This window comes from Pangasianodon hypophthalmus, chromosome 12 (assembly GCF_027358585.1).
Source record: "Pangasianodon hypophthalmus isolate fPanHyp1 chromosome 12, fPanHyp1.pri, whole genome shotgun sequence".
In the NCBI taxonomy this organism is placed as follows: domain Eukaryota; kingdom Metazoa; phylum Chordata; class Actinopteri; order Siluriformes; family Pangasiidae; genus Pangasianodon; species Pangasianodon hypophthalmus.
The window spans coordinates 20,380,204-20,400,923 of record NC_069721.1 but is presented as its reverse complement, the minus strand read 5'-3'; the positions used below and the strand labels follow the sequence as shown (position 1 = coordinate 20,400,923).

The following is a 20,720-nucleotide window of genomic DNA, read 5'->3' as shown; positions in this document are numbered from 1 at the left end:
GTAAATCTAAATAAATGTAGGTATGAATAAAGAATGAATAAAAAAAATCAATAAACAATATAGTAACTATATTTTATTGGAAGAAATCTAGACATAATTGGGGAAAAAACAGACATTTTGATCATTCAGTTAGGCAGATTAAGTCTTAACAGCATTTTGATAATGGCTGAAATTGAAACAAATGTAAAGAATGAATGCGATGCCCATGTATAAATATATTTCTGAATCAAATGTATTTTGATGAATAGTTTTGACTTAAAACAAGCATTTTTTAACTTTAAAATAAATGTTTTTTTCCAAAGAAGTACTTTTCATTTACAATTCAGGAGAAGCAGCTAACATGTACCAACAAGCCAAGTATTTGTCAACAAGTATTTGGGAACTCCTTAACTCTCGTGTGGTCCTCGGGTCAAAATGACCAGTTTATCATTTTTAATAAAAGGAAAAATTATAGAACAAATCATTTTTTCCACCTGAAACTCGGTGGCCTTGGCTTATTTTCTGTGAACAGCATGAAAAAAAAATGTACACCCCTTATAAGGTCATCATGGTAAAAAGGAAAAGTAAGGCACTTGTGACACCACTTCCAGGACCTAAAGTAAGTGTGACTGACTTTTTTTGTTACTGGTGTGTCTATGTGCTCACATGCGTGTGCATCTATGAACATTTTAGGAGTATTAGGTGTCAAATAACAAATACTTTTCACCAAAGTAGCTTGCAGCTGGTTGTAAAAAAGTGGAAGCGTTGCCAGGACACTGAACACCCTCTACATGTACCAACTGCAGGACGTACATTTGTAACACACACACTAAGATTTTCTTCATCATGTGCTATAGAGACAGACATATGTTTGTTTTTTCACTACTCATGTTCATTATTCTAGTTAATCTACTGTAGACATGAATGCTCACACACTGTTCTGTTTTATCAAACGTTGCTTCAGAAGGATGATTCATTACGTAAGCATAAATGAAATGAAATAAAATAAATAAATAAAACAGTTGTGTGTTTTTTGTTCTTTATAGCTGGCATTTGTTGTATTATTGTAGCCAACACTACTTTGAATATAACAAGAAAGAAATAAAAATTTAAAGTAGCAGCTAATTTAAATTTAAAGTAGCAATAGTTATCAATAGTCTAGAAAACCTTGTTTCACTTACATTTTACAAGAAAAATATGATTTATGCTATACTGATTCTGTTGATTCATTGCTTATATCACATAAAAACGGATGGCACTTTCATTGTTAAAAGTGACCTAGCGGAGGTATATTTTAAATATTAAACAGATTTGTCTTCAGTATTGTCTGTAAGGGAGTTACAGAGCATATATACACTGGAATTATGTAATTCTTTCCCCCACTTATGTCTGGAATAAATTTGACCCTGCGAAGATCCCCAAAGGGAGCAAAAAAGTGAGGGACACACAAGGGTTAAACTTTAACATGGCAGTGTAAACTAAACTGAAACTAAAATCAGTGATGTGTCTATACATGCCAGAGCAACTGCTGCAGCTTCAGAGGAAAACAGGCGAGGCAGTGACTGATCTTCATTTAATAGAATAATGTCATACCTTTTTTTGTTCCAAAAAAAGAAAAAACAATGAACACAGAGCTAGAGATGAAGCCAGCTAATCCACTGCCATTGCCTATGGCTGCTCATTCATATCATCTGGCATTTAAACTGTAATTATCTTCCTGGATGCCCTGTGCAACTTCTATTATTCTGTATTAGACGTTCAGTGCTCTTTAATGATCCAGCTTGCTGTTTTGCACTGACCCACATTCGCCTGTGATGGTGTGTGTGTTATAAATGCCATTGACTCACTGTGTGTTGATGACCAGTCTGTCCCACTGGCCTTTAATGTCATCCTCTGATGGCTGCTCCGTAATATACAACCCATCAAACTCCAGCTTCCTGGCCACCTCCTTCTCCCTCTTAAAGATCACCAGGGGAACCTAGACGACACAGTGACGGACTATTTATGTGCCTTTTAGCGGTTTAATTGTTTAGCTGTGAATTTATTGCTCAGAAATATATATACAAAGTACTGAAGCCCATTAAAATTTCTTGACAGCAAATTTTTACTTAAAAAGTGATTGCTAATGGATCTTTTACAGCTTACTGTAGATTACTACAGCTTTTAGAAGCTATAAACCTGGCTTCTCCACAACAGCTCCATCCCATTATTTGCTAAAGACTGATAGTACAATTACAGCACACTGGTCATACTGAATCATCAAATATTTAGATAAACAGAGGATAAATCTATGGTTCTTGATAGTTCTTGGTTCCCAATGACTATAAATTAAATAAAACTGCTACAAAACATCAGCTGGCACCAGTTTTTTCCCCATGTTCAGCCAGTTTGAGTATATTCTCAAGACACTGACAGAGACATGGGGACATTTCACATTCAAAAGCCAAGACTTCACAGCTTTGTTTTTTTTTTTTTTGTACATGTTCGATAAAATACAACAAACAATATGATAAAGTATTGTTCCAGACACCATAAGCACATGTAAGGAAATTTTAACCATTTCACATCCTTTTTAACATATACGTACAGTCTACAAATGTAATCTAATATAAGGCAGCTGGCTGTAAAAACTCAGTCGCATGTTGGACATTGCTAGAAATTACAGGTCATTTTCGGATCCCAGCACAGTGATACTGAGAACACTGAAACTAAGAAAATGGCTATAAATATGTTCTGCCAAAGGAGATTTTGGCAAAATATGCTGTATATATACAAGTAGGACAAGTCTGAACATCAAAACAAAAGTTTATTTTCATAACTCAAGTTGACCATGAACATAGTCACTACCCTTTTGATTTTGTGTGGTAAAACATTTGGACTTCACAAGCGTGGGAGCTCTACCTTCAGGCAGTAATATCCGATGATGCAGAAGAAGGAGATGATGGTGTGGAGGATGGCGAGGATGCGCAGTGTGGGCTCCATGTAGCCACTACTCTCCTCTAGCACAAAGTGCACCGTAACTGGCCGATCACTGGAAGAGTCGCTTTGCGTGTCCCACCGCAGCCCACTGTCCAGTGATGACGCGCTGTACACCACCTGCTTTTCCTCTTTTACTGCAGAGGAAGTAGAAACCTGCAAGTAACAGAAAACAAGTATTTCAAACAGGTCCAATAAAGCCCATACTAGGAATGAACAGACACTGTATTCTAAACAGATACAAATTTTAGAAAAACAGGAGGCACAATATTCATCTGGTTGCATTTGGGACTGGGATCCCACAGGGTCACACAAGCAGGAGATTCATTATCATGAAGGCGCTGCACAATGCATTCACATCGTTCATTCATTCATCCTTAGTAACTGCCCGGTCAAGGTCATTGTAGTTTAAATTAGGCTACTGGTTTGTAGTTTTACAGTATTCTGGGAAATAGAACAAACTAAATTATTTAAAAATATATGTGGAAACATGGAAAACATGGTGATAGGGTATAAAATATACAGATATGTGGAGCACAAAACATCCCTAGTGCATACTAAAGTTCTACAAAACCTGTAATAATAAATACAGGATATAGACCGTAAATCTGGTGAGATTTGCCCTGTTACTCAAAGCATCATGGCTCTCACAGCACAGCTTTACCTTGTAGAACAGCAGGATGAAGTTGATTGCAAAGGCCACAAACAAAGCCAGCATTCTCATGTTGTAGAAATTCCGTGCAAAATAGTTCTGTAATAGGACAAAAGGAAAAACATAATACATCATCTCTGTCAGCAGTGGAGAAGTAAATAACAGACATTTTGGTGGGACATGATCCATAAGTCCATGAATGAACCTTCCCATGAATGGAGTGACATGAAAATAATGCTATTAAAAAATAAAAACATTCTATTTACAATATTTCCTTAACATCTTCTGATCTAATCTGGAGGTTGTCTAATGACCCTGCATGTCTCGTGAGCTGATGTGTGGTTTAGAGGAAAGTGTTTAATGCTTTTTAACGAGAGGATTGGAGATTAACTTCAGGACATCATTTTGCTGCAGTTTCACGTGAGGCTCTCTTACCAGCAGCTTGCGCTGGTAGGCGATGATCTTCTTCCAAAAGGCAGACTCTTGTAGATCTGGCTCATCTGATTTGGAGGACCGGTTGAGCTGAGTCTTCCTTTTCTTTGGCAGTTCCTTCTTCTTTTCCTTTTTCTCCCCATCCTCTCCTCTGTGGCAGACACAAAAATTCACTGCTGTTATTCAGTAGCAGAAGGTTAGTTACTTGCTTCTGAGATATAACACAAAACTGAACATGAAAGTACAAACTAGTTAGGAATGTTCTGCAACTATGTCAAAAGATCATAGTATACATATAATACATATTTATACATATATATATATATATATATATATATATATATATATATATATATATATATATATATATAATAAAAATCATACTCCGCTTTCTCAGACACTGTCTTGGCCTCGTCTGTGGCTTCTTTCTCATCAGTTGATGATGACGAACTCTTCGTCTAAAAAAAAAACAAAAAAAAAAAAACAGAGCTGTTCAAAAATTGATTTTGCACAAATAAAGTGCAAATCACAGCATCTACAATCTTTCATTGATTTGTCTTCATGTATTATAAATGATCTGGTATTTCTGTCATTTCGCCCACTGTTACACAGTTGTGGTCATTTCACAACACAAAGCAGGGAATAATGCATGTTATTAAAGATAATTTGAACTTTAGAAAATGATTTTTAAATAGAAAACTGCTTTCTGGTGAAATAATTTAAATGATCAAATTGATCAAGGTGTGCCGGTGCTGTGAGTGCAGTGGTTTTAGGAACAGAAGGAGCTGAAGACGTCACTAGGTTATTATTAAATATGAAACAGACAAGTAGTGTTGTGTCATAAAAGAGCCAATCATGAACTAATATGCAAATGCAAAACAACACAACATTGACTTCCAGAAAATTATTCAATAGTGCAAAAAAAAAAAATCTTCCAAACAGGTTTAGGTGACTTTTAAGGACTGTGAATAGCTGTCAGACATTTTTCTAAACCAATATTTAGACAAACCGTCACTTCTTCACAGTCCTGACTCCAGTGTTAATGGTAGTAGTGATGCATGTAAGGGTTTTAGATAGAATTCTGGGTGTTGTATGTCCTTATTACCGTGTGTCTTCTGCGGAGTTCAGGTGAGGGCGTAGGGGGCGGTGGCATGGGTGTACTAAGCAAATCTGTCAGGCTGGCGTTGGGGTTATGTGGCATGAGTTTGTATTGTCCTCCTTCCCTCCTCAAATCCAGTCCAAATATATCAGACAGCAGATCTGTGTCTTCCGCAGCCACTGCGAGGTCGGCCAAGTCTTCCTCAGGCGATGTTTTCTCTGCATGTTTCCTCTCTACCTCCTCACTCTCACCTCTCACCTCGTCCTGCGTCGGGTCAGGCATGTTGGCCAGCAGTTCAGACACCTTCATGGTCTTGGCTCCCTCCACCAGGCCTCCGCCCAGGAAGCTGCTGTAGATGATGCGGAAGAAGCCACGGGCCACACTGAAAGCGAAGTGCAGCAGCCCCATGAGCACGCTCCAGCAGAAAGCAGCCAGTGTGGTCACCATGTCCTTCACCGTCATCTTCTTAGCCTTCTTCAACTGCTTCTTCAGACTCTTCATGGACAGCACCTTAAATTTCAGGGCATTCATTTAGATCATAATACTTTGATTTAAATTTCCATTAGATCAAATATATCCTGACATTGTGAATTTCTTCTGAAGTGCCACAATGTTATTTTGACTTAACAACTCTTTATAATACAGAAATAAGTCAAAATAAGATAATTACTCAAAATAGTGACATGAGATCTTGAAATAATAATACACTATTCTGAACAACACAGCATTTAAAAAATGCAGTTCAGGGATCCTGTATCTAAGAACACAAATTGACCTCTTTTTATCTCTATTTTTTCTTTTTTTCCTTGCCATTGTGATTTTGGTTTTGCTTTTGACTCACACTTGCTGTATTTGTTGTTATTTTTGGTTTAATTACTTGCTGTAGAGCTTTCAATTTCTTGTTATGAATTTTGAGTTGCTGTTGAGTTTTTTGTTTGTTTACTAATTTGCTTTGGATTCCAGATCTTCTGTACTTCTACTGATCAGAAGTTTTAATCCCCTAAAGCCCCAATGAAATGTCGGTCTTCCAATATTTCCGACTATTTGAAAATAGTTATATCAGATTAAACCTATAGGGAAATATGTCTTGCATGGATGACAGTATTTAAAGAAAATACACTCCCAAAAATTACACAATTCATAAACACAGTGAATATAAGAATTGATTTTAATAATAATAACTTCCCTAGAAATTCCTTCAGGCCTAAAGCATAGTGCCAGGTACATCGGTTATAGGATAATAGCTCTTGTCTGTCTAATGGCCAAATGTTCACATATTTAAGCCTCCCTTAAACTATTAACACGTTTACAACAACATTAATCGCACCTTCATCAGAAGCATGACGTTGTAGCGGAGGGCAAACAGTGCTGAGCATACAGTGCTGATGGAGAAGAAGCCCATGTCGGGGGTTTCCTCTTCAGGTTTCTCCCGCTCGTTCTCTTCTTTGCTAGCCGAGCGTTCTCCTGCATCTGACATCTGTGCAGCCAGCTGCATCTCAAATATGGTGTCTTCACAGAAATTAACAAAGAGCTCCATCTTCTCCTTCTCACCACCCTCGTTGACAACGTCAAAGATGAACTGGCGCTTGGACTCTTTCACCTGTGGCTTCTCCCACTGCGTGCGGCTCGACTCGCTGATCTCAAAGTACACACGCTCGATGCGCTTGGCGCTGCCCATGATCTCGATGCGGCCCAGGTAAGGCTGGAAGTAATTGAGCACGCTCTCGGCCAGCTCCAGGAACGTCTGCAGGCGCGAATCGTGAGGCATGTGCTCTGACAGGTTAGTCAGGAGCACGGCCACATTGAAGCCGATGTCCTTGGCTGGCTCATGAAAGCGCTCTACAAATTCCTCGTAATCGAGCAGCTCATTTTCGTCCGTTTCAGCACACGACAGCAGGAACTCGGTCTCAGACTGTGTGTAGTGCTTGTGGCTTTCCATCGCTTTGTGAAAGTCTCTCTTAGAGATGACCCCCTTCCCATCTGGGTCGTACTCTTTGAAGGCATCTGACGACGTAAGATCTTTCAGTTTGAGGAACATGTCGAAGAACTTGAGAATCATCTCCACATTGTTGGAAGACTCCACCAACATGTCGACCATCTGCTTTCCGATGGTGCCGTTCACAACATTCCCTGTGGAAAGATTCATTTATTTGTTTTTTTTTTATTTAGAGCATCTCTTTTTTCAAAATATTGCATTAATATCATGATGGAGTTGTTACTGTACTTTTCCTTTTAAATGTTTTTTAAATTTACGGCTTAATAATGCTACGTGGAGATATTTTCATAACATAACTAAAGTAGAGCAGACTGAATGGAATAGCTCATGGATTATTACCCTCTAACATGGAGAGCAGCATTACCACCATGTCCTTCTGCAGATCCATGAGCTCTTTCAGGAGGTCAATCTGGCTTGAATCCTGAAAAAAAAAGCAGGTATGAGGGGGAAAGCATCACTGGTTTTGCATCATTACAAACAGGCAGGAGATTACGTACATATTGATCCATGAGAGGTTAACATGATTCCGCTTGTTCCAGTTTGCAGTTATCAGATGCCTACCTGCGAGAGCTTCATCTGCATGTGTGCAAAAACATGGAGGAACCCGACCACAGCGTCCCACAGGCGACTGTGTGCCAGGCTCTGCTGGTTCCCTGTGCAAGGACCCTGTACCAAAACATGACAAAAACCTCAACGGGCTTCTAATCATTGCACTGAGGCTTTAGGGTTGCTCGTCCTGGAATAGATTAGGTTAAACTGGGAAAGGATCTGACACACTTACTAATATTTACCACAAATATCTTACACTACTCATACTTTATTTATAGTTACATATCATTCCATAAACCCTAGATGTTCCACAAAACCTGGCAAGCTAGTGTGTTTTTGAATGGTATAAACAGAAAATGAATGTTGGGTAATGCAGCCTGAAGCTAAAAAATGCCATTACATAGATGATGATGGTGACATTGTTTTAGCAGTTGGAAGATCAAGCACATGTGCTCGGGAAGTGAAGTGCAAGTTGGCAGAGATCCATTTTACCTTCACAGTCTACTAAGCATTTTGCTTGCTAAGCCAATTTAGAGATTCATTAAAGTTACTCCTAAATACCTTTTGCAAAGTGATAGCATTTTTTAGCTTAAAAAAAATTGCAATGCCTTTTAGTGCTAATTTCGCTAACTCAGTCAGTATTGTAAATTAAAATAAAAAAGGCTGTCTTGAATCAGTAAGATAATACAGTGCTCTGTAGTGTGAGATGCATGAGAGAAAAAAGAATGTATTTACATCCAAGTCTGTCAGGAAGAAAAATGATACCATCACATCATCATATCTGGAAAAAAAAAAGTACCTGAATATACTCCGTAAGAGTATTGAAGACCTGCTTAGCCACATTTATAGCTTTGGAGAAATTACGTTGACCCTGCTCATCAATCACGTCCTTCCCCGAATAGTACCAGTAAAAATCACTGATGGACTCCTGGAGAAATTAAAAATCATAATTAACAATCATTGGTACATGGCAATTTTCATGAAGGCCTGAAAATGACTACAATCAAAATTATCTTCCCAACATGGCTGATGATTAATGAGTGTAAGCTAGCAGCCAATACACAGCTGTTGAATAGAAAAGTTTGATTAAAATTCATTCTAAAATTTCAGATATCATATACTGCATCATAAAAAGAGTTGCTAGAAAAATGTAAGTTGTAACACTTGAAGATTATGTTACAGCTAATAAATAGCTCGGGTAAAACTGTGGGTAAAACACTCGGTCCTTCAGCAACCAAGACTACACATGTGAACATTCAAAAATACTGACCGTCTTTTTGTTCCAGTATGTAGTGTTTTTTTTTTTTTTTAAAAAAAAGGCCGACATTCTAGTTACCACTACTACCGTACAGCATTGCCACCTGCAGCTTCTCACCTGTACTCTAAGCAGGTAGTCCACAGTGGAGATGATGATGTTGACAGTCGTGTTGTTTCCTGTTTGTGTTCTCAGGTAGTTCTGGAAATCTGCAGTATGGCACACACTTCATGAAAACAATTACTGGACAAGCAAAGCACAATCACAATCATTACAGCATCATTTGAATTACTCAAGGCAAAGCACATGTAAATGTTTCGTTCCTTTTAAGGAGAAAAGGTTCATTTCTGTTTCCTGGGATATCAAATGTACAAAAGAAAATTTTCATATTTATATATATTTTCATACTAAAATGATTTTTTCCAACATTAATCTTTCTGTATGCAACTTGGTGTCCTCAATGCACATGAAGATACCATCCCCACTGTGGCACAGGAATGTCACAGACATCTTAACAGCCGGTATCTGATTAAAAACTGAATTGTTTAAGCTTACGTATGTTTCACTGTCATGTCACTATCCAGCAGCTTCATTAAAGCATGACATTTTCTTTAGGCAGAAAATCACATTCAGCTAACAGGTTTTTAGACATCTTTATGCAGACTGACCCCTTACTCGGAGGAAGATAAGGAAAGATTAAAATCCAAACAAGAACATTTCCAAATTGTTTTGTTGAAATATAATGATGGTTTCATAATGTTAAGTTATAGTCACATTAGGTTATAGACAATTATGGGGTGAAAAACCCAATTTTGGCCAAAAACTGAGTTTTCACCATTTTTGGCATTTTTATCTAAATTCACCCACAGCAGCATCTAACAAGTTTTCCCAGACTGGCATGCATTTACACCAGCAAGACTACAAGAAGGTCATAAGGGAGTAATATGGTGAAATACATGCTACTCAAAATGAGAACTCCAAAGCCTGGGAAGAAATTGCGGAGCTTTGTTTCCATAAATATTTACACTGCTGATAACCGAGACAAATACGTTTATGATATACTGCAAATTTAAAATAGAATTTATAACTGTGCTGCTATAATAATTAAACAGAACCTTAGTTAAGGGGACAGAACATTGCAAAGTAATGACCAGAATATGATGGTCTCATGGAACGTTGGCCAAAGAGCCAGTGGAGTTTTCCTCACCCGAGTTGTGTCCTTCACAGAGCAGCTGCAGGAAGCGGAACAGGTCACAGGTGAACTCGTCATCCTGCATCACCTTTTCGCCTGCACGGCCGGACCAGAGCACACGCGTGTTACAGTCGGCATGGAAACCAATGCCACACAGCTACAACGTCTGAGAGAGGCACGTGGGTCCAGCATAGCCCTCACACACACACACAACCACGCACACACACTGATGGGGGACACTACTCGCTATCAGAGAGCGTAAAACCATATAGATAATGGAAGGAGTTGAGCAGCATTTTGTTCCTATGTCTCTCAGAGCACTACAATAACCACAACTCAGATAAAATGGCATCTACACAGGCTTTCTATTTTTTTAAAAAAAGACATAATTATTAATTGCAGTGTCAGCTTTGCCTTCTTGTTGGTTCCATTGCAATCAATAGCTGTGTTCACCACTCTGTGGATATACAAGCATATTTCGAGGGGAAAATGACATCATTTCCTCTTTAGCCCAAATGTAGTTAATAAGCCAAAGCACGTTTGGTGTCGGAGGAGATTCTTTAGTTTTTGCGCTTATGTTATTTTTTAATACAGGTACAGCACAGGTTTGAACTTTATAGCCAACGGAAATGCTAACAGGTTAGACTGGTAGGTGTGCCGCTGTAGAGACACTGCTGGGATAAAATGCTGCGTTAACCATGCGGAAGGCTTCCCATGGTTAATGAATGTGGGAGCCCCGGCCAAGGGTGATTCTGAGATGACCTCGATTACAATATATAAAACTCTGACAACAATGAGCACAGATCTAGATCATTTCACAACAGCTACACTTCAGCTAAGCCTGAAAGTGCTTAGATTCACTTCACATGAGCAATTTGAAATTTTCTATTTGTTTCCCTCAGAACAAAGGGTCAATTAAAAGAAAAACAACTTGTGAATATGTATGCTGATTAGTTTTTGATGTTTTTGCTGAGAATCTCAGAATAAGATGCACTTTCAGGCTTATTTTAATCTGATGATAAACCAGAACAGAAGCCTTACAAAAACACGCTGCAATTTCATAGCATCTCTACCTCATAACTGCTATACAACAAAGCATACAACTAACACATCTTATTTACGTCAACAATTCTATCAGCTTATCATCTAACAATGCACTTATGCAACAATAGTAATATACTGTTAATACACAGTAGTGATCACATAGTCCTGGTAAAATGATCTGTGGATAAAACATTTGATTTGGTTAGACTTCCTCTGGTCTATCATTCTCGTTACTGTCCGAGTGTAAAACTGCACTTTTAGAAGTGTGTTGGAAAATGGAACCACTAAACGGAAACATGGATGGAGAACACAAAAGAATTTCAAATAAAAACACAACACCGATCATCAGATAACAGCATAAATCAAGAAACAATCCAACCAAATCAAACAACTGTCACTCCAGAAAAAACAAAACGAAAAAAAAAGTGAATAAACTAATGAAAACAACAATGAGTACGCCACAGAACAGACTAAATAGCCTGGAGCGTCAAAGAGGAAGAGTGGGTGGAAACGGAGGAGGAAGGAGAAAGAAGAAGAGGAAGAAAGTTAGAGGAGGAGGGGCTACGGAGTCAGCTGTCACATCAGCGCAGCCAGGAAGCCAAGAGTCCAAAGAGACGCAACACGGAGAGATTACAGAGAGGAATACAGCACTGAAACACGCAGCCAATGCGGCAGGGAGCAGGGACAGAACACGGGGACGCAGCGGAGGAGGTGTGGGGAGGGGAAACTACAAAACACCTAACTGCTCTTACATCGAGCGTGCCAGAAACTGTGCAAATCCTGAGAGGGAGGCAAAAACAAGTGCGTGATTGGCTACAGGTCTACAGGGTAGTCCTGTGATACGCCTTTCCCCCGACACGGAGCCGGCGCTGGTGTCAGAGCCGCTGCTGTCTGCAGGTCACCTTTTAAAACAACCAGACTGCGTTTCCACCGGTTTGAATGTCGAACAAATAATAAATTAGATGTTGTGGTTCCCTAAAGCACTGTTGAAAAAAAAAAAAAAAAAAAAAAAAAAAAAAGAACAACTGTGGCAGATCATGTCCTTTGTTCACCTGAGAATTTTTCCTTCTGGCTTTGAGAACATGTTTGCAACAGATGTTTATTTCAGCACGAGTATTTAATTTATTCTTTTTTTTCCCATGGACAATTGAGTCACCGTTTTCCACAATCTTTATTATTTTGAAAATAATCCTCACTGTACACATCTGTCTTTCTTTTTTTTTTTTTTTAAAGACAGTAATATTATCACTAAATACATTATAACTGAGGAAAAAAACGGCCCCGTCCCTAGCTCCTAACATCACCAGTTTCTCAGTCAAGTTCAGAACAGATTTAGATTGCTGTGAGCTGGATCTTTTTTAAGTAGAAATAAGTGTACATTTTGTGACGTTTGTCTCTGACTCCGGCACCAGCACTGGCACTGTGTGGGTGGAAAAGTGCTGTAAGAGAAACAGTGGAGAAACAGGTGCTAATCGAGCTCAGGGAGGACCGGGAGGGGTTGCTAAAGGGGCCGATTGAGGGTCAGAGGGAGAACAAGAAAGAGAGGATGTGGACTGATTACATATGGGACACGTGGAGGGCTCAGGACCTGAACAGAGAGGACACAAAGCTAAATCACAGCAAAATGGCAGAAGTGCATAATTACCACGCTCATGGGTGATGACTGAGGAGGGGGAGACAGTACATGAACCCAAAAGAAGAAAAAAGAAAAAGGAAAGAAAATAGTGAGAGGTCAAACATTACAAGGTCCAACTTTTTTTTTCTTTTTGAGTGGGAAGAGATGAACTTGGATTCAATCATCAGCGTTCTGGTTTATGAATCACTCTGAACAATAGATGTGGATGTTATAGGGCCGGTGTCCAGCTTGGAAAGCACAAGAAATGCCAAAAGTCAATTTTTAAAAGTCAGTTTACGAATTAAGGACATTGCTGAAAATAATTCTTACAATATACAACTTTTGTACTATAGCTTTGGCACCTAATGTACTTTTTTATAACTTATATACTGAAGAATTTAAAAAAAAAAACAAAGCTTTTATAAACTACCACTATCTAAATCGATTCCTAAGATACAACAGTATAAATAAATGATAAAATAGTGATTATCAGAATTTCAAAAGTATTTCATGTAACAATTTTGTAATATATAACTAGATCAACTAGATTTGAGAATTTGATTACTGAACAATCACAAAGTGGCATTCAAACCTAATTAATTAGTGGTTTCATTCTTATCACTATGTGAACACCGCTGTAATTTAGCAGGAACGTAGCTGACTGAATCCAATTGAAAGTGCAGAGGTTTGTTGATAGAGCAGTAAAAGACAGCACATGCCTCCGGTTTAATAGAAGGGTATTATGACAAAAAAGAATATGGAAAACAAAACAAATTGCAACAATAGGGAAAAATTAAGCTTCATTTTCAACTTGAAAAGAAATCTTAAACACAATCTTGAGACAACAATGAAACAAAACAGATCTTGTCAAACTGAAAGACATATTTCTTAAAAATAAGTCAATAAAATGATTTGGTAAAGACAATAAATGCCAAAAAGAGGCTGTGTAAAACCTTTCCTAAATACTATCTTCCTTCAATAACTTTTTAGCATTTATTGTCCTACAGAGTTTTTTTGTCATGGTACCCTTAATGAAAATCATTTTAACATTTTCAATAATTCATAAACATCTTTCAAAGTCAAACAAGTATTGGACGTTTGGATTAGCATTAGTCAATCTGATCTGTGAAGTGTAAATGGTCACAGGTGTGAAAGAGCAGAACAAACATCCATTTGATCTAACAGCTATATGGACACTCATACACACACATCGCAAAATAAAATAAATGAAATTAAATATGTGTCATACAAAGACGCAATTGCGCTAAACATTAAAAATCATGACAGTGAATGTAGACATCATGGCTGAATAATGTAAAAATCAAATCAATATTAAATAATATTGACATAGAAAAGACAGAAAAATGGACAACCGTAAAAGATGAGAATAACCACAGGTCATGTTTTGGTGTAAATACTAAACCTTGGAGTAGTGGCCAATTTACAACACTGTATTTTAGAAATATAAAAGTAAAAAAAAAAATGAGTTATAAAGCAGATTATTTGGATATTGCTATGACAAACAGAATATTAAACATTAGAATAGATGTTATGTTTGATTTTTCTCCCATTTTGTAAACATACCTGAGCCTTCTTCTGTCACCATGCCCAGACCCTCGGCTTTATTCTGCCTCTCAAAAGCATTCAGGTCTAGAACGCTGGAATGAAGACAAAACAGACAGATATTTATTGAGCTAAATGACAATAGCATGTTAAATTCACCAGAAGTGTTTCGTGATAAAGTTACCTGCAAGACTGCATAAGTCCCGCCAGGCTCTGGAAGAATCCTACGTCCTTTTTATCCTTCAGGTAGTCCAGCATTTTCTAAAAGTGGATATTTATTCATTTGTAGTTGTTTGAAAGCTGTAAAGCATTTTCTGTCACGGAAGGTGAGCTTTTTTAAAAAAAAAAACAGCTCCACTTCTATAAACAACACCCACACGTGTTCATAGCCTTACCTGCTGTACTGTGGAATTTCCACCATTCAGTATAGCAATGCCCAGCTTTAGTGTGGACGCCACCATCGGCCCCATCTCACCTGCACACACAGTCAGAACAAAGACACAACCTCTGGCACTGTAGAGATATGACTGACAAAACACTCACAGAATGTATAAGATCAAGGTTCTCAGCTCTAGTCATGAAGTTGTTTGAGCGCTCTTCTGTTTAGAGTTTATTTTCTGCTTTAAAAATACAGTATATAATTTCTACAGACTTACAATGATCACATAATTTCAAAATTTTCTTTACAAATGTGTTATACTAATTTTATTTCAGGCTTCTACCAACATTTTTCCAGATAATTTGTGAGTAATGAGTGCAACCTGTTTGTTCAGCACCCCTTGTGATGACGTCGTCATCTACAGTCTGACTACTGAGCAAAAATAGCTTTCATATAAAGAAAATAATGAAAATATCAACAAACGCTGCATGGCATCTTTCAAAGTAAAATCTTCAAAGTTATCTATCGGCGTATGAAATTTGAGCTTTGTTTGTCTCGTTGTTGTGGAGCATTCAATAACTGAACAGACTTGTCACCTCAGCCCTCCTGATGGCACGAAGCCAACCAAACATTTCACCATCCAAAAAAAAAAAAAAAAAAAAAAAAAAAAAAAAAAAAGGCACCAATATAGTTTATTTAGCAAAATAAAATATTTTTAAACCATTCTCTCTTTTAGTATATGGCTATCCTTTCATTTAAGTGAGTAGCTATTGCTGTGCAGTGCTTACATTTTGGGACAGTAAGACTTAAACTGAATTAGCAAAAAAATAAATAAATAAAATTTAAAAAAATACAATTTTTAAAAAACTATTACCCTATTTTGCCCTCTGAACAAAGTAGTCATCCTACTTTACTTTATAGCGCTTAACACACTGTACATCCACACACACACACACACACACACACACTATGCAGTGGACAAAGGCTTAATCTGCTGTGTCATGCATGTCATTTTGAATACACGTGTGAGCATCATTTGAAAATCTGAATATTATTTAAGTAATAATTTAATTTTTAAAAAAGTAATAGTAATTTTGCTGATAATGCCAGCCTTTAATAATTAAAAAAAAAAATGTTCCTAATGCTTATTTCTCATAGCAGTGCATTACTGCTTTAAGCAAATGTTGAATTTGTTACAGAATTACTGATATAAAGCCATGTGGTGAGAGTTAATTAGAGGTGTACCTTTGCTGGCACTGATGGTCTGCAGCACCATCTCAGCTGCACCGCGATCATGGAGCCGTGCCTGCTGATAGAGCAACTTCTGCTTCTCCATCTCCTTCTCCTGTAAGTAAGCAAGTAAGGAAAGTAGGTAGGAAAAAAGGAAATGACATCACTATCCTCTACGTCCTTTTTTTTTTTTAGTTCCCAGACTGCTACTGACTATAAGCCTTATTGTTTATAAAGTGTATTACACAGTCCATATTCCCATAGCCATATCATAGATCCTGTTTACGGCTAACCATCTGCTGTGTCTTGAGTATTGCATTCTACCTGGATAGGGATTATCCACATTCAAATCCAGGTATATTTAAAAGAGACTGAAATCTGATCACTGAGACAGTGAGACAGGTCTGAGACACATATAGCCAGAGGTTCCTAAAGTGTAAATACATCTCTACAACCCAAACCACTCCCAGTGCTTGAAATCACAATATAATCCCATGCTTACTTCAAAACTCTTCACTTCTTCTTCATCGTCTTCCTCCTCATCGTGGCAGCTCTGTGAACAATTTACAGAAAAATAAAACATGTCAGGAGAACCTGTACGATGAGTAATGATAAAAGTGCTGGAACTCAGTGTACTGAATTACTCCTCATGCACTTATTTCTAGTCTTCTCAGTATGAATTCTCACCTTGGCCATGATGTCAGCGTAGGCCATGTAAAGGCTGTCCTCCTCCAGTTTACTGAAACACACAGGTAGAGGACGTGCGTTTGTACTGATAGTTTTTTCTCATGATATAAAAACAGCAAACGCATTGTCATTTTATTCCACACACTTTCTTTGGTTGCATCTGCTATGTACTAATTGGTTTGTGTTCAGTGATTATGAGTAAATTCTTTAGGAAAAGACAAGTCTTTTTGGAAGTAGAAATTTTCAGTTCACAAGTGGTGATACGATGTAGATATTTCCCATGAACGTTATGATGAGCGTAATTTATAGTGTATTGTGTATTATAGTGTAATTTTAGGCATCTGAGGGAAATGTTAAATTTCTCACGGTTTTGTCTTGTTTCCTTTGACCCTTTTTCTTAATGATGCTTATATAGGCTAGCTAACTAAATTGTTAGTCAAAGTTGTTAGCTAGCTTAGAGCAATAGCGCTCTAACTTTAACCAACTGAATGACAGAAACATTGTGTGTTTGTCATCCCCCCAAAAAGAAAGAAAGAAAGAAAGAAAGAAGGAATTCCATTTCCATTTGCACTGACCAGGAGTGTTAATTTAGAACTGCAATTATGAATGGTCCTGATATAAGTAAATAGCTCCCACCAGCCAATCGGAAATGAATAATTTCTACGGCTTATCTTAAAATACACTATATAAACGTTATACAAATTAACGTTTGTGGACACCTGACCATCACAGCCATGTGTGATTTTTTAAAAATGTTATTCCAGATTTATTCCCCCTTTGCTGTTACAGTAAGCTCCACTCTTCTGGGAAGGCTTTCCACTAGATTTTGGAGCGTGATTCAGCCACAAGAGCATTAGTGAAATCAGGCACTCATTTCAGGTGAGGAGGTCTGGGGTGCAGTTGGTGCTCCAGTTCATCCCAAAGGTGTTCAGTGGGATTGAGGTCAGGGCTCTGTGCAGGACACTCGAGTTCTTCCACTCCAAACTTAGCAAACCATGTCTTCATGGAGCTCGCTTTGTGCACAGGGGTATTGTCATGCTGGAACAGGTTTTAGTGAAGTTTCAGTGATGGGAAATTGTAATTCTGAAGCATAGAAAAACATCCTATACAACTGCGTGCTTCCAACTTTGTGGCAACAGTTGGAGAAGAACCACATATGCGTGTGATGGTCAGGTCTCCACAAACCTTTGGCCACACAGTGTAATCCTCTACCTCAAGGAACTTTTAAGTTAAATGCTTTTGATATTTCATTTGTAACTTTCTGCTAAGTCCATATATAAAACAGTAGAATGTAACGAAATAAAAATAAAAATTTTAATGTTACAACTTAATGTTATTAAGTTTTATATTAACTTAATGTTAATAATGTAACTTAATGTTCTGACTGAAAGTGAGAGTTAAAAGAGAGATACTTAAAAAAGAATACTATTGATAGTATGAAACAAACCACTTCTCTGTGAGTGCAGTCCTGCTGAAGAGCTGAATGAGCTGGTGCAGAGGGTCGATGTGTTTAACCCCTTCATCCTCCTCTGATGGCTCCTCTCCACCCGGCTTCTACAACACAAAACACAAAACTTCAGCTCCAGCTTCATTTTAACGTCAGCACTGAAGCAGCAAGGCCACTAATGGTAATAAAGGCAGAATTTACAGAAAATACTATTTTTTTGTACTCTGTGACAAGCTTCATTTATTTTTTCAATTAGTTTTAGGCTCTGAATCCATCCAACTCCTTAAAAGACACTGTGTGCTGAAGACACTGGGACACTAAAATTCAGTTACAAACAGAAACATTTCCAAACCCCTAAAGGAGGATGCTTTACCGAGTCTGACCGCATGATGTTGTATAAAAACATAAAAGCACTCACAGCCAAATCTTCTATGAGCTTATCTTCAAAATAATGCTCCTCTGTCTCAATCCAGGACTTCTCATAGCCCTGCAGGAACAGGTTCACGGCTCGGTGTCTGCAAACCACACACAATAAACATCAAGGCCTTCTTGGAATGATGAAGAATGAGGATAAATGATCACAACTGCAGCTCTGGTCTTCCCAGATGAGAAATGTTGTTGCGGGATAGAAACAGAAGTTTCCAAAGCCATTATTTGAGCAGCTGTAATTCAGCAGGTACCACAGTTTAAGCTTCTTTTTTTTTTGCTCACAAATTCTTTTTAGAGCAAACTAAGATGATACCTGGGCAGGTTGTACAGAGGAGCCATCCTGAAGCAGGCCACCACTGCACGTTTCCTCTGCTTAGACAGCAGCTTGTGCCACACGGCCTTCTTACTCCTCTGGGGATGTTCCACCTGATCAAACACACAACATTCACTCTTACATCAAGCATTAACACTGCAAACAGCACTCCTTAGGAATACTCTTCTATAGGATGATTCAAGTTTCGGTTCTTTCTGTAGTTTTGTGCTTTTCGGGGTTCTCATATCCACACTATATGACCAAAAGATTGTGGACACGAGATCATCACACCATCAATCCCATTACAGTCCCACTTTGCTGTTACGAAAACCTCCACTCTTCTGGGAAGGCTTTCCACTAGATTGTGGAGCGTGGCTGTGGGGATTTGCTCATTCAGCCACGAGAGCATTAGTGAGATACTAAGACATCATATACAGTTGTGTGCATCATCTTTGTGGCAACAGTTTGGGGAAGAACCACATGTAAGTGAGATGGTCAGGTGTCCACAATCCTTTGGTTATACAGTGTAACTATATAAATATATAATGAATGTATCATGACATTCATATGTTTGTATTTTAATACAGAAGATGGATCTTGTGCTAACAATAGTATCCAGTCACCAATTCACTTTTAGATCTAAAGAAAAAAAGAGATCTAAAAAAAATGAAAGAAAGCCTTGATGTGAAATCTAGTCTAGGTCATGCACCGTCTTATTATTTCTAAACCACAGTCACTGTCACAAAGCAGCTTTACAGAAAGCCTCCCAATGAGTGAGCCACAGGTGACGTGGGATGTGAGAAAGGCATTGTTGCTGTGTGTTAGTCACACTGTGTTCTAAACTGACCTGGTCCAGATGGAAGAGCACATGAGCAATGTCCAGCACTCTCTCTACAGTCTTCTCGGGGTCTGAGGTGTCCTCACTGCGGTTAGGCATGTCCTTATAGAGAGCCATCTGCCAGCGAATAGCAGGGTCCTCCAGCTGCATACACACACACACACACACACACACACACACACACACACACACACACACACACCAACCAACTCACTCATTTAAAAGAAATTAACACTCAATTCACTAAAAATATTATTAAAACAGTAGGCTTGTAAACTAAAGGCAAAATCCACTAAAAGCACATCACTGGGAAGCCCAGCTGAACATATTTCTATTTTAATTTTAACTTCTGCCCTGCTGTACTAAAGCCACTATATAGAAAAGCTCTGCTTAACTCTACCTCTTAATTTACTTATCATATTACTAGCATTTCTTGAAATGAATGTATGCTGCCATTACATGCTGCATTACAGTTCACGGTGCAACACTATGTTCTCACATCACGTTATATATTCACTATTAAAAGTCATTAATAATAACTACTGTTGTGCTATAGGACTAATAAATAAACTTGTCATCATGTATATACTGACAGTGACATCTCTGAATTCTTTGCAATCATTTAAACTTGAAAGCATTTAAAGGAATAGATTGGCCAAAAACAAGACATACAGTGTTGTACACAGTACCACAAAATAGATCAGCTTGCTGTATGAAGTTTGCTTCTTGAGGTTTGTAGTGAGTTTCCAAGCTGAATGTAGCTAACAGTTAATTGAAGCTCAGAGTGCAGACTGCATGCTAAATTCATCACACACCGCTCTACCTTTAGAACAATTGTCTGGGATCTGATGCTGGTGCAGACAAACTATGTGCCGAGGAAAAAAGGGAAAAAATGACTGATTTTTGGCTCTGTGGCATCCTTTTGACACAGTGTCTGAGACAGTCAGAGAAAGTCAGTCTGAGATATAATACCAAACTAGAAATGACTTTAGGTGAGTGTGTGATCATTTCCAGCTGGCAGTTTGCACAGTGCTTCACTAGAGGA

General features: G+C 38.1%; 1 protein-coding gene across 11 annotated transcripts in view; it reads right to left on the bottom strand.

The window, feature by feature from the left end:
- Positions 1–20,720, bottom strand: part of ryr2a (ryanodine receptor 2a (cardiac)) — a 180,298-nt gene that overhangs the window by 15,809 nt on the left and 143,769 nt on the right. For 7 of the 11 annotated variants that reach the window (XM_053238392.1, XM_026915121.3, XM_053238393.1 and 4 more), the window contains 23 exons: positions 19,685–19,819; positions 18,838–18,950; positions 18,514–18,610; positions 18,096–18,202; positions 16,649–16,700; positions 16,464–16,514; positions 15,977–16,076; positions 14,748–14,827; positions 14,537–14,613; positions 14,374–14,447; positions 12,820–12,837; positions 10,146–10,226; positions 9,059–9,147; positions 8,483–8,611; positions 7,696–7,800; positions 7,474–7,555; positions 6,466–7,268; positions 5,145–5,648; positions 4,424–4,497; positions 4,043–4,190; positions 3,620–3,706; positions 2,881–3,111; positions 1,827–1,957 (listed from right to left, as the gene is read on the bottom strand). In XM_053238392.1, coding sequence (XP_053094367.1) covers positions 1,827–1,957; positions 2,881–3,111; positions 3,620–3,706; positions 4,043–4,190; positions 4,424–4,497; positions 5,145–5,648; positions 6,466–7,268; positions 7,474–7,555; positions 7,696–7,800; positions 8,483–8,611; positions 9,059–9,147; positions 10,146–10,226; positions 12,820–12,837; positions 14,374–14,447; positions 14,537–14,613; positions 14,748–14,827; positions 15,977–16,076; positions 16,464–16,514; positions 16,649–16,700; positions 18,096–18,202; positions 18,514–18,610; positions 18,838–18,950; positions 19,685–19,819 — 3,368 coding nt within the window. The remainder of the gene's footprint in view (positions 1–1,826; positions 1,958–2,880; positions 3,112–3,619; positions 3,707–4,042; positions 4,191–4,423; positions 4,498–5,144; positions 5,649–6,465; positions 7,269–7,473; positions 7,556–7,695; positions 7,801–8,482; positions 8,612–9,058; positions 9,148–10,145; positions 10,227–12,819; positions 12,838–14,373; positions 14,448–14,536; positions 14,614–14,747; positions 14,828–15,976; positions 16,077–16,463; positions 16,515–16,648; positions 16,701–18,095; positions 18,203–18,513; positions 18,611–18,837; positions 18,951–19,684; positions 19,820–20,720) is intronic. The other 4 variants (XM_053238395.1, XM_053238396.1, XM_053238397.1 and 1 more) reach the window with 1 other exon arrangement.